We start from the raw sequence: 25,550 nt of genomic DNA on the forward strand, positions 1-25,550 counted from the left end.
AGATAGGCGAGGGGGCAGAGGCGGTCCACCTTAATTGCAAAACAATAAAAGTAGGGGAAACTTTACAAACTTACTAACGAACAAACATATATCACAATTTAGGCACGTGGCATCGTTTTTGAAAGGGGGGGGGGGTGGGGGCAGACTAATCCAAAAATCTTGATAAGCCAAAAAAAAATAAATAAATAAATAAATTAATTGAAAAAAGAGAAGTTTCCAAAATCTTCAAAATCCTAATCCGGGGGGGGGGGGGGGGGGAGCATCTTAATTTCCTTACTTCATTCCAATTTTTTTATACACCCCAAAAAAGTGGGAGGGGGGGGGGGGCTCCATGATCATTCAATTTTTTATATGTAAATCTAAGAAATTTTTTTGCTGCGAGAAAAAGTGGGGGAGCCACCACCCCCCCCCCCCCCCCCCCCCGATGCTTTGCCGTTGTTTTTGGCGAGATGATCAATTAAATCCTGGGATTATTTTAAACAAAAAAAGCTTGCCAAGTGAGTTAAAACAGAAATGAGGGGGTGTATTTTTAAATAGTACACAGATAAAAAAAATTGTTTTTTTTTTAATAACTAGATCTACAGTTCAACTAAAAAAAAAATAAACGAAACAAAATAAACAAAAACAATTTAATGAAAGTAGTCCCCTTTATTTATAACCATACATTTTTCCATTGTTGCATTTTTTTTCACTTCTTGCATTTTCTATTTGAAAGAATTATGATAACAAAAATACACATTTTATTCAACAGAAATAAATCCTTTGTCCATAATGAAATCAATCAAATTCAAATTATAGTTTTTGGCTATTGAAACAAAAATGTATGAGACTATTAATAAAACACTTAAACCTTCTTTTTTTAAATAACGTTACACGTCAAATAAGGTTGTGGTCATCAGTCAATTACATTGTATATGTACTTTAGTAAACACAAAGAAATTATTTAATTATTACTAAATGCAACCAAAAATATTTTAAATAATGTAGCAGCTTATTCCAGGTACATTTCTGTACCCAACACCAAGATTATTAATATTTTGTTAATTTGAAGTATTTTTGATTAAGGGTATTTGGAACCTCGTTTCAACATCATTATTTTTAAACCAGCAACATTGTCTGGAAAAGTTCCAATCATTTCCGAAATTGATTCGGGTTTGAATTCTAGGAAGAGAGGAAAGGAAACTGAAACTTGTGACATTTAACCTTCTTTCGCCCTTCCTTCGCTCTTTTTATCGATTATTTCAAGTTTTCAGTCGGGTCAGTTTCTACAATAGTTTTGGAAAGACCAGGCAGTGTTTCTATTAGTAGGGGAACACAGTCAACGACCAATCAAATAATAACTTCGATGATGTACTTGTTAACTCTGTCATTCTTCGCTCCATAAAATTTACATCGTTTATATATAAATCCAGTCCCACACATTATATTTCTAAACACACACAATGTGTTATTTTATCAGATAAACCCATATATAATACTTAATGAATTGCGTATTGCGATAAAATAGTATATATAGATAAATTAAATAAATGTTCAACATACCTTAATAGAATTGCAACAATGATTAGACGCGAGTTAGCAAAAAAATGTTTCATAATAAAAATTACAATCGAAATTTATTTTTTTGAAACTATTATTGTAATGCAGTAAAATACTCGGCAATTTCATGTACATTTTTACAAAAATAACCAATATAAAACCAGACTCTATATATTACCACTTTGTTGATAGCAGTATAGTAAATCTATTAGACTTGTATATATTATTTCTCCTTTTTCATGACGAGTTTCAAAATCTAGGTAAAGATACAATGATGACAATTCGGGCAAAAGTCGCTGTGCCACATTTGACTGAAACCTTACTTTAAAAATTCATCTCCCTAAATCTATAAGATGAGGTGGACTATTAAATTGTCAGCACACGAGTTAAAATATTATATTTTCAACGGTCGTTAACATTTATTTATTTATTTATTTATTCATTTATTTATTTATTCGTTTATTCTTACTACATATCGGGTAAACATTTTTGTTCCGTTTGATTTTTTAAAAATTGTAATCACACTAGTAAAAGTATTATATTAACAACGTTAAATAATTTGACTTTCATTAGTTAAACAATTTAATTTCTTACTCTTCAGATATACTTTATTTCATCTGACAATTAAAATAAATAACAGGACATTTGATAAAATTAACTATAACGGAAAGGACACTTCACTCTTTTCCGAGTAGTTTACAGAACAATTAGTAAGAGCACTCAAGAAATATATACACTGTACCCATCAGATACTAGTACACTCAGCAGGGGTATTTATTAGTTAAAGCAACTATCTTTTATAATATTTAATCAGAAGTAAAGAAAAATGATTGGAAATAACACAAGAAAATAAGTGTTTGCAATATTTATTGTGAAATCATATGGTTACATTGCGTCACTGTTCTCGATGATTCGATACATGCTCACATGTTCATGACAAAAATCGACAGTGTATGATGTTTTACATCAAAGAGTTATAATCACATGATTATGTTATTCCGTGAAACAATGAACTGATCCGTCTTGTTCTAAAACATGGCACAACTTGTACAGAATGAACACACCACACCTACATGTAGGTTATGTATTATGCTGATATACTCCACTACAGGGGAGGGAGGGGGGTACTCAATATCGTTATTTTTTGTTCGTTTTCTTTTCTCCATATTTGGCGTATGAATGTGAACATTGGTTGATGGGTGGGTCAGGTGTTGACGACGTACAGGGACACCCCCGGGCAGACCTTCAGGTGTTCCGTCAGCCTCCGTCTCAGATCGTCTCTCTCCTCCCGTAAAAGCCTCAACTCTGCTCTAAGTCTTGTGTTGTCAGTCTCCAGCCCTCGGACCTGCTGTAATTCAAACACAAAATTATTATGGCACTAAATAGGACATTCCTATGATGTAATTACGAAAAAAATACAAAATTTAAAGCCGATTAATAATATACATAGTTCTTACCTTTTGTACTCGATCCCCTAACGTTTTCTGTTTCTGACGGAACCGCTGGGCCGCCATTCTGTTCTGTTCACGCCGTCTGTCTACCTTAACCTTTTCTTCCTCTGTTAACTGAAATATATTAATTGAAATACGGTATATAAAATGTTAACTTATTAACTCTGATTTTTGAAGAATATCTAAAACACACACAACACAGAATAAAATCTTACCTCTGACTGGGTAGGGGGTTCAAAGTTGACGCGTAGTTCTCCCTTCCCTGACGCCAGGCGGCGCGACTGTATGGTCAACTTTAGTTCTTCCTTCACCAGTGGGGTCATATCCCCCGTACCCAGGGCAGCGAGAGCAGCCTCCATGAGGCTGTCCTGTGAGGAGCTGATTTGTAAGTCAGTGTCTACGTCTTCCATTTTCTCAGTAAATGTATCAGTTGGATGTGACAATAAACCCCTGTTCAACATAATGTGTTGTCAAATGTTGCAGTTTTGTTTCTTTCAGAAAAATGTCTGGAAAAGAAATGTATAATAATAATAAATACATATATAGCTGATAGTTGGAATTATATACACATGTATATGAATTAATAAAAATATAGAAAACTTACAAATAAAATTTAAACGATGGGCATAATAAAATATAAAATGGAAACATCTTCTTATCATCCCTTATATCCCCGCCATGATATAAAGTTATAAAAAAAAAGTTCTGTTTTTTTTCACACTAAAATCCACTACCGTATTCTACAACATAACACCAAACGATACCCCCTCCCCCACACCCTCCCCCAACCATCCAACCTCAATAGACAAAGTTTTTCTTTTTTTTAACAAAAATTCCACTCAAAACAATTGCTTATAATTCGGTTTATATACAACGATACACAAATCTACATACTATCCCTGTGAGATTCACGAGTTGGTTTATTTTCGATCGTTGTGCAATCGTACTTTTATAGTGACTTTTACGTCATGTCGAAATATAGATATACAGAGAAGCGTGAAACAGCTGTGGAAAAGGGTCATTTTGTTAAACGTTTTGGTGATCGAGATAGTGAAAATCCCCTTTTCTATTTATAGATAATACACCGAACCCTTCCTTCGAAACTACACAATTTCTAAAAAAAAAACAGTGGCGTCGGAGGCAAATTGAAAGTGGGGGGGGGGGGGGGGGGGGGGGGACTAGACTAATCCTCAGAAATCTTGACAAGCAAACAAAAAAAAAATCATGAAATTCCTAATCCGTGGGGAAGGGGGCGGGGGGGGGGGGGGGTAGTATAGTATACCTACATGACTCCAACTTCTCAATATTTCAATCTTTTCAAGGTAAATTTAGGAACAATTATGTTTGCTGCGAGAACAAGTGGGGAGGGGGGGGGGGGGGGGGGACTGAACCCTCTATGATGCTATGTGCCTAGTGGTTAGGTCTAACTTTGCAAAAAAGAAGTGGGGGGGGGGGGCTATTTAACCACCCCCTAGCCCCCCCCCCCCGCCCCCGGTTCCGACGCCTATGGTTAAATAAGTGTTTTGATATTTTTGACACAACCAAAAAAAACAAACAAAAGAACACCCCCCCCCCCAAGAAAAAAAAATGTATCTTCGTGGAGATTAAAAAAAATATTGGACCTTTCCCCTGTTTCCCTTGACCTTAATTATATAGGCCTACTAAAATCATATAATTTCAATTTAAATTTTCTTTATTTACCAATTAACAATGATGAAAGGCCCTCAAGGGGCAACATTATTTGTACATGTACATAAAACATTCAATAAACATATATATAAGAGGGAAAGAGTTGGATGATTGAAAGAGCTAGGACAGACATGAACATTCAAGTTATATGTACGTCTAGTATAAACCAGAGCTAGGTTTCTAAGATTAGAAATTGGAATTTTTTATCCTGGTGGATTAAACCAGTATACATGCATTTATTTAATCGATGACTGCACCGTAAAACTTGGCCAATTTCGATCGTTTGTATAATTAATGCAGAGGTGTGGGTGTATATATTAATATTAAGGACTTTATACATATACTAAAAGATTCAGAAAATGCAAAAAGTTAGAAGTTGAAGACTGTTTTAGAAATGTCTACCTTGTGAAAGAATACAGCCACCTTAAATTCTGTAAATGAATTCTTGGTGTTGAAGAATCAAGGGGGGGGGGGTCGCAATCTAATTAGAATTAGATCTTTCATATCTCGCTCTCTGTTATCCAGATTATCGCTCTTGAAACAGAGACCAAGATGAAAGGTCTAATTTTAAAAATTAGATTGGTCTAGTCGTGAAAGAAAATTTTGATTATATATATTTTTATGCCCCCCCCCCCCCCCCCCGTTCGAAGAAGGGAGGGCATATTGCTTTGCTGCTGTCTGTCGGTCGGTCAAACAACAGTTTCCGTTCATTTTCTTTGCTGAGGATGAACATATTGAAATGAAATTTGGTATGCAGGTTTATCTTGATAATATCTAGGTCAAGTTTGATGTTGGGTACGATCAAGCAATTTTCGACAGAGTTATGGCCCTTGGACTTAGAAAAATTAGAGTTATTAGCAGTTTCCGCTCATTTTCTTCGCATAGGATAAACATATTGAAATGCAATTTGGTATACAGGTTTATCTTGATAATGTCTAGGTGAAGTTCGATATTGGGTACGATCGAGCAATTTTCGACAGAGTTAAGGCGTTTGGACTTAGAAAAATTCGAGTTATTTGCAGTTTCCGCTACTTTTCTTCGCAGAGGATGACCATATTGTTCAAAATGAAATTTGGTATACAGGTTTATCTTGATAATATCTAGGTCAAGTTTGATATTTGGTTCAATCGAGCAATTTTCGACAGAGTTATGGCCCTTGGACTTAATAAAATTCCAAATACCGGGGTATTTTGCAGTTTACGTTCATTTTCTTTGTGGTTGTTTCCAAGGGAGGGGGGCATAAGTGTTTCACAAACATCTCTTGTTTCTCAATTAAGTCTATTCAAAAATATTATAATACAAGTTTGCAAAAGCAAAATTTCAAACTCTATTCAGATTTAATACATTGAATAAAAGAGAAGAAAAAACATTTTGGTGGTATCGAACCCACAACAAAAAAACTGGTGTTCTAATCACCACTGAGCCATTTCAAACACAAGAGAGTACGCAATTTAATTGATATGTGTGACTTTTGCCACGAATTTACGGACAAATTGTATTATTCTTCCTAAACGTTCAATTGTTGGGATACAAAATATTTTTGATATATAGTGGGTAATTTTTCCACGTCTTTGTTTGTTGAACTCGGTTTGGTTTCCATTAGATCTTATTTAGACTTTGAGAAAAATATGGAGCACGGACCCTTTCTATTAAAAAAATAGGTATTGAAGTTCCTAAAAAATGGCACTATTTGGAGGTTTTGAAACATATACGCCAGTTTGAATCAACGTGTCCCAAGTATTTAACACATTTAAAGGTTACAAATCGATGATAATGTTAAATATACATTGTTTTCAATAATTCTTTTTAAAAAATAATCAGATTTATGTTGTACAAGGACTGGCTGAATGGAGGGAGGAGGGGGGATACAAATTATTTGCTATACTTACTGATGCTTATAAATATTAGTTACAGTTGAACTCAGATAACACTGATATCTCAAATACAATGGATATGTCAAAAAGATTTTAAAGTCCCAACCACATACTTTTTAGATATCTAAGTTTGATATCTCGAATACTCCATATCTCGAAGTTTTTAAACAATCCCATCTAGTTCTAGAAAACGAAGTTTGACTGTATAATAAGGAACTTTTAAAAATTCCAATCAGATGATTAAAATTCATGGGATTTTACTCCCTCAGCTGTCATACCGGTACGTTTCACAAGTCTCTCAAGAGTAAAGTTTGCTCTTTATTTCATCTTATATTCATATGAATATTAATAAAGGAATATCATACTTACATATACCAGTATATAAATAAATGTACATGAGAGAATCAGAAAAGCATCCAATGAACACACTAAAGAATGGCTTATAGCTAATTCAGTTTAATAGAAAGCATCCTAGCACCCTATCATAGTCCCATTATGGGATGAAGTGATAAGAAACAAATGTGCCTTGCACTATTCTGTGCTCATGACTTCTATTGAATTATCAAAAATAAAAGCCTGGTGATTGGTTCCTGGAAATGCCAGACTTTGACAAAAGTAATGTATTAAATAATGGGCATTCTATAAACCAATGATATAAATAATTTTCCTGCAGATTTACAGGTATGTGATTATAATCATATGTTTGAATTGCATTATAATTTATACAGATGTTGAATCTATGCAATGTTTGCAAGAATATTTGGATTTTTTAATACACCAACCTTGCCATAGAATTTACAATCACAATTTTATAACACAACCAGAAGTACTGGTACAAAATATAATACATGAACCATGATAAAATGAAAGGAATTCAACAGCCATGACCACTGAGTCCCAACCCACAGCTAGCTGCTGATGGGTACTGATTGTTCCAACGTGTCCATTGCTGATTGCCACAGGGCCCTGCCCTTTAGTACCCACAATTCTATGACTTGGTGATCATAATGTTCCTGCCCACCAACTCTTCATTTGTGTGTGGACCACAGACTTTTCCTGAGGACTGAACTGTAGAATAGTGGTAATAGCATTCAGCATCTGTTGTTTGGCCTTCGGATCAAAACTAGTCAGAAACTTATAGGTCACATTTTTCAGATACTCCAGATTGGCACCTTCCCTTGCTTTACACCTGTCACTTCTTTGGATTTCTTCCTTCAACATTTCCATTTGTTCAGCTAGAGACTCCTCTTTGGAATGACTGTTCAACTGGAGTTCTCTCAGGGCAGATTCCAGTTCATGTTTTTGTTTCCGCAGTGCGTTGATTTCGACCTCTTTGCGGGACACCTCCTGCCTGTAGAACAGGTTGGAGTCCCCCTGACTGAGAGACGACATGTTCAGCAGTCGGGACACTGCCCTCTCCTCCTCTGATTTACCTCCAGGCAGCTCTGCTGATGCCCCCGAGTCGGGGGGATTCTGTACAAAGAAACGCTCATCATAGATGGGCACAGACGCCTTTAACATTTCAATGTCACGATCTTTTTCCGCCAGAAGCGACACAGTTCTCTCACGCTGTTTACGAATTTCCACTTCCAGCTCACTCTTCTGATGCTGGTACTCGGCCTCCAGGTGTAGGATGTCTGCTTTATGTTTTTCCTGCACAGACACCAAGGTTTTGTGTGCAGTCTCTACTTTCTGTTTCTCTTTTTCTACCTGGGCCTCATGTTGCATGTGCAATATTTTAATTCTTTCTCTTAGTTCATTCACCTGAGTTTTCAATGTTTCCACTTCTTTGCTGGTCCCTGAATCCTGAACAAAAATTAGATTTTGATTCATAATGTATAAAAATAAATGATTACTGGATTATGGTTTTTATTAAATAACTACAGCAAAACTCGAATATAACGAACACGGATATAGCGAATTTACGGCTATAACGAAGTATTAATCATGTCCCAGCAAATTTCTTATATATAAACCAATAGAAAATTGATGTATATAACGAACACAGCTATAACGAATTTATGGCTATAACGAAGTAATTTTAAGACCCCCGCTGGCAAAATCTTAACGTATATTATTATTTTTATAACGAATTTTTTCCATTTCAAATTTCATTGAAGAAACATGCAATTTTAAGATGCATATATAAAATACTCAAATTCAAATAGTATATGGAATTTTTTAAAAATCAAAATGAAATGGTTAGATTGACATTTTTTGTAAATGACGGTAATACTAATTTTATAACTTACGATAGTTTAGAAAACTGTTAGCTGGAAAAACCCTTAATTATTTTATAACGAATTCGCTATAATATTTTTTACGAATTCGTTATAAACGTATAGCAAATTACGGCTATAACGAAGTTTTTTCTATGATCCCTTGAAATTCGTTATAAACGAGTTTTGCTGTATATATGATATGAGTTAAATTTGGCCCCCATAATTCACCATTTTTTAAAGAGTTTCGGGTACAATAAAATTTTATGCTATATTTTAGAAGAGTTGATGTAAAATATATTTTACACCTATTTATTTATTTGCACTCACTGGCAGTATATGACGTCATAAGTGATGCTATTTCTATAATTCAATCAAAGGACAATGTGCGGTTTTATGCATTTTTTGCCCCCAAAATCAAAGTTTAATAAAGAACTTTAAAAATAAGATGAAAGATAGTTAAATTCATATTGAAAATAAGGATGTAAAAGGTTATCACCACAGTGACGTCATAATGTAGAAATGACGTCATGAAGGTTGCCTTATTTGGATAAATTGATGTTTAATAGCAAAATATGGGTGTTTTCCGATGGTTTTTCGAATGGTAAAATCGCACTAGAGCAGATCTGCGCTCTATACTTCCGAATGCAAAATATAAAGCAAAAATGAGAATATTTTCATTTATTTGCAAATTTGCGGGAATTAGGTCATTTAGGTGACATCATAAATAAACAGCGAATGAGCAATGTTGACTAAAATCAAAATAAAAGTGATAGGCATCCTCTGTACAATGATTTATGAAGATTTAATTTTAATACAATACTTTTTAAAAATTGGTTGAAATCAGGGGCAGATATTTCACCATACCGCACATAGTCCTTTATTAAGTCAAAAATTGACATTTTTCTTATCTTTTTATGAATGGGAAATATAGAGGGCATGCTTAAACAAGGAAACATTTTTTGTCACTTATTGGTCTTGGCTAGATACATCACTGATTAAAATATTTTGTTTGTTCAAGCATGCGCTCTATATTTTCTGAGAGAAAAACTGCTTGAAAACAAGCTGTTTTATGCTAAAAATGCAAAAATGGTGGGAAAAGGTTGTCTTTACAATGTAATATTTCTAAATTGTGGGCACTTGAATCAAACTAAACAATATTTAAAAACATCACATATATATCTGTACAAAGAAAACAAAGAATTACAGTAAAATGACGCTGTTCATTTTAGGGGGCCATTTTAGGCCCTAATCACGTATAGTCCTTTACCTCTTATTTATTTTTTTTTAGCACATTTTTTGGGGGCTTTGACTTTGTATGTTTTGAATTCTTTCAAAATTTACCTTGAAGTTTCTTTTAACACACTTTGAGTTTTGAGTTTATATTTCCTATACTCCTCTCAAATTTGTCCTTTGAGTTTTTATTTTTGAACACACTTTGAGCTTTAGGTCTATATACATGTATCTTGAGTTCTTTTCACATTTTACCTTAGAGTTTTTAGTTTTGAGCACATTCTGAGCTCTGAGTCTATTTATCTTGAATTATTTTTATATTTTACCTTTGAATTTTTATTTTTGATCACACTCTGAGCTCTGAGTCTATTTACCTTGGAGTTTTTATTTTTGAGCACCCTCTGAGCTCTGGGTCTATTTACCTTTGAGTTTTCATTTTTGATCACACTCTGATCTCTGAGTCTATTTACCTTGGAGTTTTTATTTTTGAGCACACTCTGAGCTCTGAGTCTATATACCTTTGAGTTTTCATTTTTGAGCTCACTCTGAGATCTGAGTCAATTTACCTTGGAGTTTTTATTTTTGAGCTCACTCTGAGTACTGAGTCTATTTACCTTTGAGTTTTTATTTTTGAGCACACTCTGAGCTCTGAGTCTATTTACCTTGGAGTTTTTATTTTTGAGCACACTCTGAGCTCTGAGTTTGTATCTTTCAAACTCTTCCTTCACACTCTCCAGCTCCTCCAAGTGCTTGCTACATTTTGGACACCGTCCTTCCTCATCCTGAAGTAAGTCTAAAGCAAAAAAAAAACATTGGTAGAAGGGCAACATGTATATGCATGAAAGATACATAAAATCTTTGAAAGATCATTATTTAACATTTCAGAAATCAAAAACGTGCGTTAACAAACTAAAAACCTTGTGTTTCTATTGTTACGCTTTTGTAAGTGGGAGCACTTTATAATCTACATGTACATTACCGGTGGTAGGGCTGAATGCATGAAAGATATTATCATTTAAAGCACAAGTAGAACATTTTTTTAACATTCCCAACCCAAATAAAAAACCCATTCATAATCATGCTGTAAGTACCCTATCATCATCTTACAGGAACTTTGGATATATAGATACACAAAATGAAGAAAACATCAACTTTGTTGTCCTCATCAATGCTGAACTTTACCTTCAAGTAAGACTGGGGTTGCTGTTCTCTGATTTGCATCATGAAGATATCCCTGAAGTTTCACAATCAATTCTCCTAGTTGTGTTGCCTCTAAGTTCCTCCACTCCTCATCATAGTTCCCAACCTGTCCCACAGACTTTGTAAGAGCTGTGTTCTCCAGTTCTAGCTGTGACATGCGCTCCTTCAGTTTGTGTATTGTTTGCTGGTCCTGAACTTTCGACCTTTCATAATTCCCCACCATGTCTGACAATTCTGAGATTTTGGATTCCAGTTCCGATACGCGGTTCTCCTTTTCCTGACGGAATCTATCGAGTTTTGCATCTGCCTCTGAGCTCCTCTTCTGTTCATTCAGTAATTGTAGCTGGTATTCTTTCTGAAATGAATTAAAAATTTACGTAATCGTAACATTCACTCTGTAAATATCGCATTATTTTTTACTTTGATACACATATATACACATGTACCTTTATTGTAGACATTTCGTTCTGTAGTTGTTTCAGTCCCTCAGGGGGCCTCTCTGCTTTCTTTCTCTCCACCCCTAACTGCTCCTTTACATCTTTAAGTTGTGTTGTTAAGTCTGATATTTTTTTCTCATAAGATTGAGACATACTTGGTAATAACTGATTTTTCTCTGACAGTGCAAACTTGAGATCATCCACCTATAAAGATAAATAAATATGAACCAGAAAAGAACCACAGCACAATGGCACAATGTAGACAGGGATAAATGATAAAGTAAACCACTGAGGATCATTTGTTAGAAAATTAATATGAATGTATTTCTGAAGTCAATTTCTAAATATGAATATTTCAGCTCTTGCATAAATTATTAATTTTTCAGTGGCAAAGAACACCCCTAATTTAAATGTTGTGAAGATTTCATTCACATTATAGTGCAACCTTTGTTTAATTGTTTTTTACAAGAACTTCATATTAGACAACAATTAAATGACAAGTATAGTATTTGATTTAAGTCTTTTAATTACCAGAAAATTAAAAAAATCAATATAAAAGTTTGGCTTATGTATTGATAAACTAGACAGATATCTGGAAGTTGAAAAATGGTTAACAGCTATAACGTAGATCAGTTGATTTGACTCATAATTTGACTACCACAAAGTCATACAATACACTGACCTGGTTTTCTAGTTGGTCTTTTGATGCCCGCTCTTGAGCCAGGAGCTTTTGAAGTTCCCGTAACATGAGTGCATGATCATTTTGTTCTTTTTCCCTTTCTGCTTGTTGCTCACGAATACGCATCTTCAGCTTTACAAAAATGTTGTAGAAATTAATTCAATTGATTGTAGGAATTGCAGCCTCATTACTCATTCATCAGTTGTATTACATGTATCATCACCATAATTCTCATGTAAAATTCCTATTCTAGTGCAATGATTTTACCAGTAAAATCCAGTGACAAATTTTTAATACATGGACTTTCTTCTTTGATCAATATAATCTAACACTGTTACATGTTCACAAACAGACTATGTGTGGTTCTACTCTATCACCTCATAACTGGAAAAACTTGCCACTCACCTCATGTATTTGGGTTTCCAGTCGCTTGAATTCAGTGTTGGCTTTCTCTTTTTCTTCATTGATCTTCTTTACAAGATCCTCATTCTCTTGCTGGAAAAAAAATTCAGTCATTAAATATTCTAATCCAATAAGCTGCAAAACTGTAGTTTTGTGGTAAACACAATATTTTTTTGTCCATCTGAATCTATTTTATCTGAGAGCTGTACAGCTGTAGCTATTGAATTTTTTTCTAATCTAAAAAAATGAACAGATGTGATGGAAGAAAATTTCATCCATGAGCTAATCCTAGATATTAGATAGCCCTGGCATTGCCTTACAATTGAATGTAAGACCTCTTCAATTCAGTATTAAAACAGAACCAAACAATATGGTCTTTTATCACACAAAGTTCTGAATTAGAATCCACTCTCTCACTTGGGGGATGTCCCAGTGTGAGCAAAAATGTGACTGAAGGGGACAAGTCCCAATAATATATTCTGTGTCACCTTAAAAGGATTGACAATGTGTGATCGAATCAATGCTTTACCAGGCTGCCAGTAGTATACATGTGGATGTCAATTATGATAATGAGGCAAATTCAGATAGTTTGAAAATATTTGGATACACCAAATATTGACCACCATGCTTCCATGATGTAAAACTTTAAATGAAAGAAACTAACCAGTAATCGTTTTTTGTCTGCGAGGTATACACCCTCCAACTTCGACTTTTCCTGAGTCAGTGTAAACAGTGATTCTGAGAGGGTTTTAATTTGGTCCGACTCCCTGGAATCTGTGTCTGACTTTTCCTCTGTGTCACTCTCCTGTAAAAACAGTCACAAACTTACAATCGACAACGAACTGTAATAATAGGCAGATTACTAGCCTGAATAAAGGTCTCTTCACATAAATGTTACATCATACACAAACCAGTATAAGAGTGAAAAACTAAAGGTGTAAAATGTTTTATGAGCAACTTAGTTTTAAAATACATAATTATGCAGAAAAAAGTAACATTCATAACCAGCAATTATACACACAATAGAAGTTCTAGACACAAACTTCCAGTTCTCTGCATTACTGGTACAATAAACTATGTACATAGTACCATGATCAGCAGTCAGAATATCAAACGAACATAGATATGAGGCTTCATAATTACCTTGCTGGCTGATTGAAGTGGATCTGTAAACTGGTTCTGCTCCTCGCTTGACACGTTTTCATCTTCATTCTTATGATTTTGTTCAGATTGTGATGTCGCATTTTCTTTTTTCTTTTGAGACAGAACCTTAAAGCTGGCATCTAGTGCTTCTTTTTCTTTTGCCAGACCCTTGTAAGCCACAACCAGATCTGAATAATGATACTTTAAATTTCAAATACCGGGGTATATGTCAACAAACAACTACCGGTACTTTTCATTTGCCAATGAATGTTACAAATAAAAAGTTCTGGAATGTATTTATTGATTTCATTAAAATTATTCTTTCTAAAACATACATACATTGATTTTTTGGTGACTTCTTAAATGCATTTTATTTCAACCTTTTATTTTGAATTAATATCTTATCACAAAAAACCCGATATTAATAGACTTTAAAAGAGATTTTTAATTAATGATGTTCACTTGCCAGATATAAACTTGCCCTGGTGGTAAACATATGATGCAGATTTTCCTCACAAAAAAATGAACAAAAATGACTCCCGCTTGGTAGGTTAAATAAGGATAGCGTTAAACATTTAAACACCAAAAGGGAGTCAAGTCAGCAAAAAGTGGCACACAATGGCCTGTGCCCAACTTGATTGAGATCTAGCTCTCAAACCTTTTAGTTTAGCCTCATATTTCGCCAACTTCTCTTGTTGTCCCTCAACTATCCTGAGGAGCTCATGGCGGGATGCTTTATCCATCTTATAAATACCTGAAGTCTGTTAAAGAAAAAAATGAAAGTACCTATTACTATTATGCAAGGTTATCTTACATGTGTAATAGAAGAAGAGAAAAGAGCTACACCCAAGCTGGAACTTAGGACCCTTCAGTAAAAACCAACGCTCTACCGACTGGACTAAAGGGTTAACCCACTAGCTAGTGCCAGTAGAAGCGTGGCAGTATTGAACCTATTCAGAGTATTACAATGTTCGTGGTGACATTGACAACAACATAAAATGTATTTTACTTCAGTAAAACGTTTCATACCATTACCTAGATTTCAGAAAACTCTGAGTTTAACCCTCATCTAGAAATTCGACAATAAACCCACTCGTCAAACCAGACATTCCAAAATATTTATTCGGCTTCAATGTTTACAACATTTTACCGGAAGTGTAGAGGTGGCAAATTAGTTAATTGGTAAGTGGTACTGTGTTGATTCTCATAACTAGCTATATTTTATCCAGCTATCATCTTAACTTTTAGATAAAATATATAAAAAAAATATCACTCTTTGAAATGATTTAAAGACATATCGAATTTGAAATTGATATAATTTTATGATTGTTCACATTCGAGAAGTAACGTTATCATGGTTATAGGGACGAGTTACTTGAAATTGTCAAAAACGTGTTGGGTTGAAAATATTGTCAATAACTCTGAATTAAAGGCCAAAAAATTATTAATTGGTAAGCCAAGGTAGTTAGTATTTCCTTAAGTCTACGATGATTATATGTATTTAATTTTGATGTGAAAAGTCCACAATTTTCATTGAATGACGATGATATTTCATCAGTACATGTATACTGTTCACACACTGGTTAAATCATATATCGAAAAATTCTACCCCTACTATATATAAATACACAAGGGTGTATTTATATATAGTAGGGGTAGAATTTTTTGATATATGACTTATTAAGCGACTGATTGATAAAAATTCAGGTGCCTGTGGTTAGAGCTTGAAATCCCCGTAAGTAAATTTGCCAAATTATGTTTATTGTCATTGTTTTAAAACTGCACATTTATTCCTTAGTTGACCATGGACGGAGTGGGTAAAGATTCTCGCTTCTCCCACATCACTAAAGATCCAAGGTTTCGACGGATGCCAAAACATGAGAAAAAAGTTAAGATTGACAAGCGCTTTAAAGACATGTTTACAGACAAGCGCTTTAAACTGAAGTATTCTGTGGATAAGAGAGGTAAACCTATGAACGTCACAACAAACGAAAATCTGAAGCAATATTATGAACTCTCAGATAGCAGTGATATTGAGGAAGAAGGGAGTGACAATAAAGAGGAAGCAAAGTCATCAAAAATCTCGCAGAACGTTAAAAAATCAAGCTCAAAAACTGACACTGAAAGGAAAGGTTCCAAATTTGTTTCACCCAATGAAGAAAATAGTGAAACTGTTGGAAAAAAGAAGTCTAAAAAGAACAAGAAAACAAAGACACAGATAGAAACCATAAAACCTGTAGGAAATAGTGATTCAGATGAAGACGAGGAGGTGATAGAAAGAAAGATGACCAAAGCAGGGAAAGTCTCAATATCAAAGGAAGCTCAGGGCAAAGCAACACAGAGGAAAAATAAAATGAAGGTAGGCCTGGAATAAATGAGACAAATTACTTGAGATCATATCCAATATGAATTGAATACATTGGCTCTATTGTTATTTATTGCTTTACTCACTCTCTCTAAAATGTAATTCAGTTGTTTCATTTTATACCACTGAATACTATGAGACTCTTTTATCTTTGTTGGAATTTATACTTTTTCTAAAAGGTTTGTTTAAAGTATGAAACGAACACATCATTGTTTTTTTTTAGGGTAAAATATCTGTTGATCAGTCAGACACTGATGAAGAAGATGAAGATGAGAACAGCAGTGAAGAGAAAGATGAAGAAGAGAATAGCAATGAAGAGGAAGATGAGGAGGAAGAGGAAGATTCAGACAGTAATGACTCTGGTGTGCTTATCAATCTGAGACTTAGACTTCTCAAAAAGAAACAAAATAATTGGGCCAAACAAAATTATTCTTTTAATAAAAATTTTAATATTTGAAGCACTAACATATTATGGAAATACTCTGAATGTTGAAGTGAGTCAGACGCCCTAATCACTGTAAACTTTCATGTATACAGTATATGTATCATGTGAGCATCTAGTTTTTTTTATTAGCCCATCAAAATTGAAATATCAGGATTTATTTGTACATGAGGTACTTAAGAAATTTAGATGAACTATGATTTTTGGCCAAAACTGTCATTTAGTAAGGAAAATTCATTTATGTTTATATCTTTATATAGAGCTTTTCTTGGCAACAACCATCCTTACCGATCAATACACTTATTTAAGGTATACTTTAGATAAAAAATGGTTTTGCTTTTGTACAAGGACTAACTTTGTATTTTCAGGTCTCGGGGAGGGTCCTGACCTGGCCCGAGGAGAGGGCAATGTGGAGACCTCCTCATCCTCCGAGGACGAGGACAGTGAAGAGGAGGCGGGAGAGGAAGGTATGAATCGGCAAACTACCGCAAACAAAAGAGGCTTATCTCTGGCTGCACAGTTAAGACAAGTTTTTCAAAGAATTCCTAAATCTGAAACTAAGTTGTTTGTATGAATTGTTACTGTAAAATACAGGAACGTGTTACGTTACTTGACAGAGGAGCTGGACAATGTTAGGGGAGGGGCTTTGAAACTTATTAATTTGTTTATCATCTATAGGTAATGTATGTGCATTTTATTTGACAGAGGAGCTTGAACATGACTGGGGAGAGCTGGACAAGGATGTCCCCGCTGCTGAGGATTTGGGGCGCCGCCTGGCAGTGTGTAACATGGACTGGGACCGCATCAAAGCCCAGGATATCTTTGTCATGCTGAACTCATTTGTTCCAACAGGGGGAAGCATCCAATCTGTTAAGGTAAGATAATCACCGGCACCTGTGTATTATATATTTTGTAGTCTTACTTACTATAATAGAAATCTTTTTATCAGTAATCATAATTCAAGCATTACTAGCCCACTTAATTTCTCACCTACATATTCCATTACTGGTACATGTTTTCTCCTTCATTACATTAAAGTAAGCAACGTTGAAAAAAATGTATACTGAATGTTGTTTCAAAAGTTGTGTATGATATGTTTTTGTGGAATGTTATTTAGTGATTGTCTTTCCATCGGTAGGTGTTCCCATCAGAGTTTGGACTCCAGAGGATGAAGGAGGAGGCTCTATCTGGGCCCACAGAGCTTGTCCAGATCAAGCTAGAAAAGGGGGTAGAGGAGGGGGAGGGGGAGGGGGAAGAGGAGGAATATGAAGAGGCCCAGGGTCAGCCATCTTATGTCATTGAAAGCTCTCTGAATTATACTGGAGATTTATCTCATAATACAAACTGAGGGTTGGCCTTTTAGTGTTCCAGGCTTTTTAGTGTTCTATATATTCCATCAGGTACTCGCTATCACAGAGAGAAGTTAAGGCAGTACCAGCTGAACAGACTGAAATATTTCTATGCTGTCGTGGAAACAGACTCCATAGAGACGGCAAGCAAGATTTACGAGGAGTGTGATGGCATGGAGTACGAGTCCAGCTCAACAAAACTCGATCTCAGGTAACCCTAATGCTTTTAAATCTTTGTAGTTGCACAATTTATTCAGGTCAAAAACAACGACAAAACAAACTGAAATGTTGTAGTGATGGGGTTTTATAAAATCTTGGATAATGTTATAGTATATAAATAGTGCCTGTTTGGGAGGGTAACAGTTGAGATTGACACCCCGAGAAAACCATTGTCAACCGACGCGAAGCGGAGGTTGACAATGGTTTTCGAGGGTGTCAATTGTCAATTTCGACTGTTATCCTCCCAAACAGGCACTATTTATTTTGTTATACTGAATGTCTTAATTTTTAAGAAATATAGGAATAACGTGAATTTTACAGCGAACCGTACGCGCATAATTTTCGCGCATGTAACAATTTGTAATGTTACCCGTTGCTAAGTGCGTTGCTAATGCTAAGGGTAATAAAACGGATTATGAACTGCATCTTAACCAATCAGATTTCAGTATTTAACATGAAAGTATAACAATACTTAATGACATACTTATGTTTTAACTCCTTGACTTTCGTCAGATTAGAACCTTTGTACTATAATTTGTGACCTTACCTTCATTACATAAAGGGTGTATTTGTTTGTTTTAAGGTTTATTCCTGATGATATGGAGTTCACAGAGGAGCCCCGGTCAGTGTGCCTGGAGATGCCAGCAGCCTACGACCCCACACTGTTTGTGTCCTCTGCCTTGGCTCAGTCAAAGGTCAGTTTTAAAGGTTAAAGTTTATAAACTAAAAGTTTATATGTATCACTGAACTTAAAAATTATTCGGTTATATGTAGTTAGGTATATTAGTAGTGAATACTGAATTGAGTATAGTCCACTAATGCATTTTCCGTAGGTGGTAATGTTAACTTTAGGGTTCATATCTCTGGCCCTAATTTTCATTCGGCAACGAGGGATCTCTTGAACAAAAGCTCATCAACTATTCTCTCCTGTTAAAATTTTGTGATGTGAAGTTAGATTCCTCTTCCGGCAGGTGCATCTGTTTTGAAAAACTCTGAAAATGAAAGTAAAAGTAGGGGATTTCACAGTTTTGGAAAAGGTGAAAAACAAGCAATTTCAATTCTTTCCTTCAAAAACTAATTTAATTTTGAAACTTGCTTTTATGTGTCAAGCATCCTGATTTAAAATGTTCCAATTAATGTCTAGATACACTCTGCAAGTATAGGAACTATTTTGCTTAAAGGCACTACTATGTTGTCCTACTGATTCTAAGAAAAGTTAAAGGGATATACCCAATTAATACATTATTTATGTAATCAAAAATCCCTTTTGATAAAACAGGTTAATTTAACTTGGGATGAAACAGACCATGACCGAATCAAAGTGACCATGAGAAACCTGTCTCAAAGTGGAAAGAAGACAGATGATGTCAACGAGGAGGACTTCAAGGCATTCCTTGCATCTAGCTCCGAGGAAGAGGCAGACGATGGTACTGTTACCGACTTCCTCTTCACAGATTGTAGTGATTTACTGATAGATATGGAAAGGGAATCTTTATAATACTTAGTAGTTTAATATCTTAATATCATCACTAACTTAAACATTTGTGTCTGAAATGGATAAAAAAATTATTATCGGTACATGAATATGAAACATAACATTTAATTTGCACTTGACCCAGGAAATCTATTTTTTGACCACCATGAAAGAAATCCTATTACATGTGTATAAAGGTGCTGCATTGTTTACCCAACTTAATTAATGCAATTATGTATTACAGATGATGACAAGCCATTAGTTGGTGTAGACAACAATGAAGATGATGACGAAGATGACAATGAAGAGAACCAGATTCAGAAATACCGCAGTCTGCTTCAGTCATTGGATGATGACAAAACTAGAAAGAAGAAGAAAGAGGTGGAAATGGAAGTGACTTGGGAACCCGGTGAGTAGAGCTTCTTAAACTCATGTTCATGAAGCTGAACATGGTAGTTTTGTGACCTTTTGCTTGTATACTGACATACCGTAATGTGTAGTGTATAATACGCACTCGTGTATAATATGCACCCCCCAAAATTGACCAAAAAATGGCGAAAAAACAGCAGGACCTATGTATAACACGCACCCAAAAAATGGCAAAATCAACGGCTGCCATTTCCCCCCAAAATATCCATGTTTCATGATAATTTTATAACCCATGTGCAATTTCTTTAATTTTGTGATCGGAACATAGCACAGACATTGAAAATCGACGGCTGCCATTTTCACAAATAACTATTGATGTTTAATGATAATTTAATGGTAATTACTGTAATTTTGTGATCGGAACATGGCCCAAGCGATCTTAGAGTCAAAGTTCTTACAATTTTACTTAAAAAGGACGGCATGATTTATAGGGGCAGTATCAAAAATCATTTGACACTTCGTAAAGAGTTTCTTACACAACTTCAGAGAAGTTGAAGATCATCATACGTAGAGAAGAACAACAACCGAGCTTCATGCTTAAAAGTAATAATGTTTGCTGATATAAACCAAAACAACATCAAAAGAAATGATTAAATTGATTAATTATAGTCAAACGTTTTGATTGTTGTTGAAAGAAACATTGTGAAGAAAAGTATGTATGTCGTATATCGTCATTATCAAGTCGTACAAATGATCGATGTATTTTTAGCAGTGTCTATGTAAAGCAATAACATTGAACTGCATAACTGGACACAAAGTAATTAAGTTTAATAAAATCAGAATAATTGCTTATCTACATGCACTTGAAAACACCCTTTGAATTCCGACACGAGACAGGTGCATGCTTCTGACACCGGAAATTGTTAAACAAACATTGACCACGTGCCTAGTCAACAGGTGACTGCTTACGTAATGGCAAATACACTGGAGATATTTAAACTCGTTTGATGCAAGAAATAGTGTTAAAGGGGCATGGTCACGATTTTGGTCAAATTCTATTTTCATGTTTTTATTATTTACAATACTTTAGAAATGCATTTCTAATAATCAAATAAAATTTGAGAGTCATTTGTAGAGTTATAAGCAAGATACAGGGCTAACAATTCTTTGTAATGTAAACAAGGCTTGTGCCCTGTTTTTGTTACATAGGTTCAAAATACCAGTAAAAAATCTTTTTCCAGCTTACTTGTCTATCTTTTTATTTATTTTAAGCATAGATAAACAGTTCCTAACGTTTTTCACATTCGTTTAAAGTTTAAAACTGAAATTTTTACTTCAACGTTCAAAATGTAGACAAACGCCTTGTTTACATAGTGAAGAATTTCAAGCTCTTTAACTCGCATATAACTCAACAAATGACACTCAAATTTCAGTTGCTTATTAAAAATGCCTTTCTGAAGCATTGTAAATATTAAAATTGGAAAAATAATTTTTGACCAAAGTCATGACCATGCCCCTTTAAGAGAGGATAAATATTTCAATACATGGAAAAAAAACCCTAAGAATAAGGTTTTTTGATGCAGTAAATTTATTATGTATACACTCATACAACTTGGATAACACGATATATATTGGCAGTCACTACTCCCATGGTATCAAGAATCACGGCTTGAAAAAATGGGGTAAAATTTTTGTCCTATGTACAACACACACCCCCCACTTTTGATCAAATTTTGGCTGAAAAAAAGTGAGTGTTATACACGCGACATTACCGTAGTTTATCTTTTTGACAGGGTTAAGAGAAACTACTGAAAAAATACTGAAAAAGAAGGAAAAAACTAAGGACCAAACACCATGGCAACAGTACCTGATGAAGAAGAAGGAGAAACGACAGAAGAAGAAAGAGGAGAGGATGAACAAGAAGGTAGCCACACTATTAACAGTCAAACTCTATTAATTCAATTAAAGCCCGGCTAATGTAGAAAAATAGAAGAGAGTATGCCACGTTGATTTCTCTAAAGCTTTTCATCTCTTAAATCAATCAGCTTGTCAATTTTTTCTTTGTCTTTTTTCCCCTGTCCTCGAGAAGAAAATTAGTATTATTTTAGATTAAATATATCTTGATGTTAAGATCTGAGGCATATGTTTTTATTGTTAAAGAAGTAAAAAGTACATGTATATAGTTGAATGTATATTTGTGTGTGTGTGTGTAGGTGACCAGTGATCAGGCCCCTGAGGAAGAGCCGGCCGCATTCAGTGACGATGAGTTGCCTAGCGACACGGCTGATGATCCATTCTTCAAACAAAATCTGGACAGCGACGAAGAGACGGAGAAGAAACCTAAAGGTGGGGAAATGTTTTTTATTTACATTTTACTCCATTTTGTGTACTGTTTGAATCATTCACTAGATGTTTGTCACTAGTGTAAACTGGGAAGTGCTAGTCAGCTTTAAAAATATTGTATTTAATGTTACATACAGATACATGATGTATTGTGTTTTATTAGTTAGTTAAAGACTGAAAGCATTGGTATGTTGCATACAATAGGTATTGTGCTTTATTGCTTAGTTCAAGACTTTTAAAAGGCATTAATAAACAAAGTAGTTGCTAATGAAAATATCTATTTAGTGGATTAAAGTTGGGTGTACTTTAAACATGGCCATCACTAATATTACCAATATTTACAGAGTCTAAAAAATCCAAGAAGAAAGAGAAGAAGAAGAAAAAGGACCAAAAACCCATCAACAAGGAGGCAGAGGTAATCAGTGATGATCAGTCACTTGAACTATGAATATTTACTGTAGTTTCATCAATATTCGTTGAATACCGGTACCAATTTTCGTGGATTTCATTGTTTAGTTGATCCATGAAATAAAATATTCATCAAAGTGCAATTTCTATTAACATTTTGTATTGATATGGTCATTGGCCACGAATTTACCTATCATTGAAACTGTGAAATTCACTTCATCCACGAAAATTGATACCCTTGAATATAAATGAAATCACAGTAGTGAATTTCTGGGGGAGACAATGCTACATGTATCTGCCAATAAGAACCATTAGATAAACAATGTGAATTATGTAAATCAACCTGAATTAAAATCTGTAATGTTGTTTGAAGTGTTTTCTCTGTATCGTCTTCATTTGTACCATTATCATCTGTAGGTTTCAGTACCACTTTACCACTGTATTCTGTTCACCTAAATTTTTCTATACGTGTTCTATTTTCACCAGAATTTCATGTACTGTAATTTGTCTGTACCCTTTTTAATCTGTTTTGATTCACTGAGAACGGAATGATCTATTGACTGTTGCAGGGTGAGCTAGAGCTCCTGATGATGGAGGAGGAAGCAGACGACAGAAAACATTTCAATCTCAAGGCAATCCTGAAAGAGTCCACCAAAAAGAAGAAGCCATCTCAGGACTCAAAAGGAGGGGACGACTTTCAGGTACCGTAGTCCTCCTATTACTTGTACAGTGTTGTTATAGGTTGAATTGTAAATGAATCGTAGTAGTCTTTCTCAAATATCAGGTTACTTTTCATGGTGAGTACATATACAGGTACATGTTCAGTATGAGTTTGTTTTTTTCTGGAGATTTAAAACCTTACATGGTAAAGAAATTTTGCTTACCCATGCATTAAACTTTTTATATATTGAAAAAAAATTACCAGTCCCCTGAAAATAGAATAGAAGAAATCTGCTAAATGTTGATTTTTTTCTGAATCATTAAAATTAAAATTTCCATTAACAAAAATTATAAGCATTGAAATAATTGGTATTCTTTGATCTGTTGATTATGTGATAGTAGATATCTGCCAGAATGACATAATATATTGTCTGATATTGCCTAAATTTGTTTAAATGTTTATTTCAGATCGATGTGAAGGATGACCGCTTTGGTGCCATTTATGATTCTTATCATTACAACATAGATCCTTCAGCACCCGAATATAAAAAAACCAAATCCATGGAAGCCATTATTGAAGAGAAGCTACATCGGAGGAAATCAGGAAAGACAGCAAAGGCAGGGGGTGCTAGTGGTCAGAAACGAAAGGCAGAAATGGACAAAAATAGTGCTGGACAATCGGCAAAATTCAGCAAGTCGGACTCGGAGAGCATTTCATCTCTCATCAATTCTGTCAAGTCTAAAACACAAACTTTTCACAGCACCAAAAAGAAGAAATGATACTCGTTTTTCAGTTTGGATACCGGTTGTTTTATCTGTGTTTTGAAACATGGAAGCTTTGATATAAAGATGATAATAATCTCTGTATATCTGATCACATTATTTGTGCGTGAAGAAATATCAGAATTTTTTTGTATTTGTTCATTAACAGACTTCAATTCCTATCATTTGTCGTCTTCAAAAACAAATCCAGTCTTTATTCTGTTTATGACACAACAAAGTGCTGGGTCATTCAACCGCAAGACTCCTGTTAATCAAAGCCAGATGTTTATTTTTATAAATCTCCACTTGCATGATTAAGTACAAGATATTCATGTAAATTTTCATGGATTGTAGTTTTACTGCTTAGGCATTTAGTTTCACAATTATCACAAGCAACTACCCTAATCTTAATTACTTTGAGTATTACAATAATATGGGATGAAAAGGTGAGTATGCGAGAAGTGAGAGAGTGATTTTTATATACAGTAAAACTCGGTTATAGCGAAGTACTAGGGACCAATGGAATTACTTCGTTATATCCGTAATTCGTTATATCCGTATAACGAGTTAGTAATAATATCTATAGCGAATTCACTATATACATGTTTTCTTTCACCAGACTATAATTTTTGCTAATTGAGGATTAAAATAAATATTCATTTCTTTGTTACCTTTAATATTTGCATTGAGAATTGAAAAAATTATATGAAGATAAATTCATTAAAACTATTTCGATAAATGTTAGTGCAAACTTTTTTGAACTGTAAAGAAATTCATTATAAAGGTGTTAAATTTCATTATTATTCATCATATCCGAAAATTTGCTATATCCGTGTTCGTACTAAACGAGTTTTACTGTACTGTATACAGTACAACCTTTGTTCACAATACAAGATATTAAAGATTTAAATGATGCATTGTAAAAAGCAATCTTTCACAATTCATAAAGATATGTAAAGGCTTTTAGAGGTTCTAAAAAAGCTAAAAGGAAATTGACTTGATGCATTTGTCACAAGGGTAAGAAAGACCTTGACCCAAACAGCTTTACAAATTAAAAAAAATAGTACTGGTGTAAATGTACTTTTAAAGAGATTTTTTTTTACTTTGATCAAATTTTATTTTAGAAAAATGTTGGTTCCCCCCAAGTGTAGATTCATTGCTCAAAACATGGTTCTCGTATTATGATGGGGCCATACTGGGGAGGGGGTGGAAATTTTTACATTATATTTAAAAATCTTCTGGAAAAGCTTTCAGTTCAAATATCAGAAACTTGTGTAAAAGCGCTTGTTGCTG

General features: G+C 34.4%; 4 protein-coding genes across 11 annotated transcripts in view; 2 read left to right on the forward strand and 2 right to left on the reverse strand.

The window, feature by feature from the left end:
- Nucleotides 1-1,977: 1,977 nt before the first annotated feature.
- Nucleotides 1,978-25,550, forward strand: part of LOC105339544 (hypoxia-inducible factor 1-alpha-like) — a gene marked incomplete at its 5' end in the record, with an annotated part of 58,211 nt that continues 34,638 nt past the window's right edge. The window contains 1 exon segment of the mRNA NM_001305337.1: nucleotides 1,978-2,006.
- Nucleotides 2,390-3,998, reverse strand: LOC105337716 (basic leucine zipper transcriptional factor ATF-like). 3 transcript variants are annotated; one of them, XM_066087388.1, is made up of 4 exons: nucleotides 3,885-3,998; nucleotides 3,206-3,496; nucleotides 2,997-3,104; nucleotides 2,390-2,884 (listed from the first exon to the last, which is right to left on the reverse strand). In XM_066087388.1, the coding sequence occupies exons 2-4, from the start codon at nucleotides 3,449-3,451 to the stop codon at nucleotides 2,744-2,746; spliced, it is 495 nt and encodes a 164-aa protein (XP_065943460.1). In that variant the 5' UTR covers nucleotides 3,452-3,496; nucleotides 3,885-3,998; the 3' UTR covers nucleotides 2,390-2,743. The 3 variants fall into 3 exon arrangements, with proteins under 3 accessions (XP_065943460.1, XP_065943458.1, XP_065943459.1); XM_066087386.1 differs by having other exon boundaries at nucleotides 2,390-2,887; XM_066087387.1 differs by lacking the exon at nucleotides 3,885-3,998 and adding an exon at nucleotides 3,595-3,748 and having other exon boundaries at nucleotides 2,390-2,887.
- LOC105339543 (GRIP and coiled-coil domain-containing protein 1) lies at nucleotides 6,852-15,033 on the reverse strand. Its single transcript, XM_034468748.2, has 10 exons — nucleotides 14,902-15,033; nucleotides 14,525-14,627; nucleotides 13,867-14,054; nucleotides 13,388-13,528; nucleotides 12,727-12,816; nucleotides 12,325-12,453; nucleotides 11,652-11,846; nucleotides 11,188-11,560; nucleotides 10,668-10,798; nucleotides 6,852-8,359 (listed from the first exon to the last, which is right to left on the reverse strand). Exons 2-10 carry the CDS (start codon nucleotides 14,607-14,609, stop codon nucleotides 7,556-7,558), a joined length of 2,136 nt encoding a protein of 711 aa, XP_034324639.2. The 5' UTR covers nucleotides 14,610-14,627; nucleotides 14,902-15,033; the 3' UTR covers nucleotides 6,852-7,555.
- LOC105339542 (ESF1 homolog) lies at nucleotides 14,936-24,666 on the forward strand. 6 transcript variants are annotated; one of them, XM_066087394.1, is made up of 16 exons: nucleotides 15,218-15,317; nucleotides 15,665-16,225; nucleotides 16,455-16,521; nucleotides 16,552-16,593; nucleotides 17,042-17,140; nucleotides 17,379-17,548; nucleotides 17,812-17,953; nucleotides 18,074-18,233; nucleotides 18,825-18,936; nucleotides 19,521-19,668; nucleotides 19,960-20,124; nucleotides 21,878-22,008; nucleotides 22,298-22,430; nucleotides 22,772-22,842; nucleotides 23,405-23,536; nucleotides 23,964-24,666. In XM_066087394.1, the coding sequence occupies exons 2-16, from the start codon at nucleotides 15,671-15,673 to the stop codon at nucleotides 24,273-24,275; spliced, it is 2,439 nt and encodes an 812-aa protein (XP_065943466.1). In that variant the 5' UTR covers nucleotides 15,218-15,317; nucleotides 15,665-15,670; the 3' UTR covers nucleotides 24,276-24,666. The 6 variants fall into 6 exon arrangements, with proteins under 6 accessions (XP_065943463.1, XP_065943466.1, XP_065943467.1 ...); XM_066087395.1 differs by having other exon boundaries at nucleotides 16,552-16,581; XM_066087391.1 differs by lacking the exon at nucleotides 15,218-15,317 and adding an exon at nucleotides 14,936-15,048 and having other exon boundaries at nucleotides 16,455-16,593.

This window comes from Magallana gigas, chromosome 6, assembly GCF_963853765.1.
Source record: "Magallana gigas chromosome 6, xbMagGiga1.1, whole genome shotgun sequence".
Taxonomy (NCBI): Eukaryota; Metazoa; Mollusca; class Bivalvia; order Ostreida; family Ostreidae; genus Magallana; species Magallana gigas.

Excerpts from the sequence above, each read along its gene's own strand:
- LOC105337716 (XM_066087386.1), bottom strand. The coding sequence starts at position 3,451 with ATGTTGAACAGGGGTTTATTGTCACATCCAACTGATACATTTACTGAG. Across the intron at positions 3,105-3,205 it reads AACCCCCTACCCAGTCAGAG|TTAACAGAGGAAGAAAAGGT; the intron begins GTAAGATTTTAT and ends AATATATTTCAG. Across the intron at positions 2,888-2,996 it reads TAGGGGATCGAGTACAAAAG|CAGGTCCGAGGGCTGGAGAC; the intron begins GTAAGAACTATG and ends TTTGAATTACAG.
- LOC105339543 (XM_034468748.2), bottom strand. The coding sequence starts at position 14,609 with ATGGATAAAGCATCCCGCCATGAGCTCCTCAGGATAGTTGAGGGACAA. Across the intron at positions 12,454-12,726 it reads TGGAAACCCAAATACATGAG|CTGAAGATGCGTATTCGTGA; the intron begins GTGAGTGGCAAG and ends ATTTTTGTAAAG. Across the intron at positions 11,847-12,324 it reads AAGACCAACTAGAAAACCAG|GTGGATGATCTCAAGTTTGC; the intron begins GTCAGTGTATTG and ends TTATCTTTATAG.
- LOC105339542 (XM_066087391.1), top strand. The coding sequence starts at position 15,671 with ATGGACGGAGTGGGTAAAGATTCTCGCTTCTCCCACATCACTAAAGAT. Across the intron at positions 22,009-22,297 it reads AGGAGAGGATGAACAAGAAG|GTGACCAGTGATCAGGCCCC; the intron begins GTAGCCACACTA and ends GTGTGTGTGTAG. Across the intron at positions 22,843-23,404 it reads CCATCAACAAGGAGGCAGAG|GGTGAGCTAGAGCTCCTGAT; the intron begins GTAATCAGTGAT and ends TGACTGTTGCAG.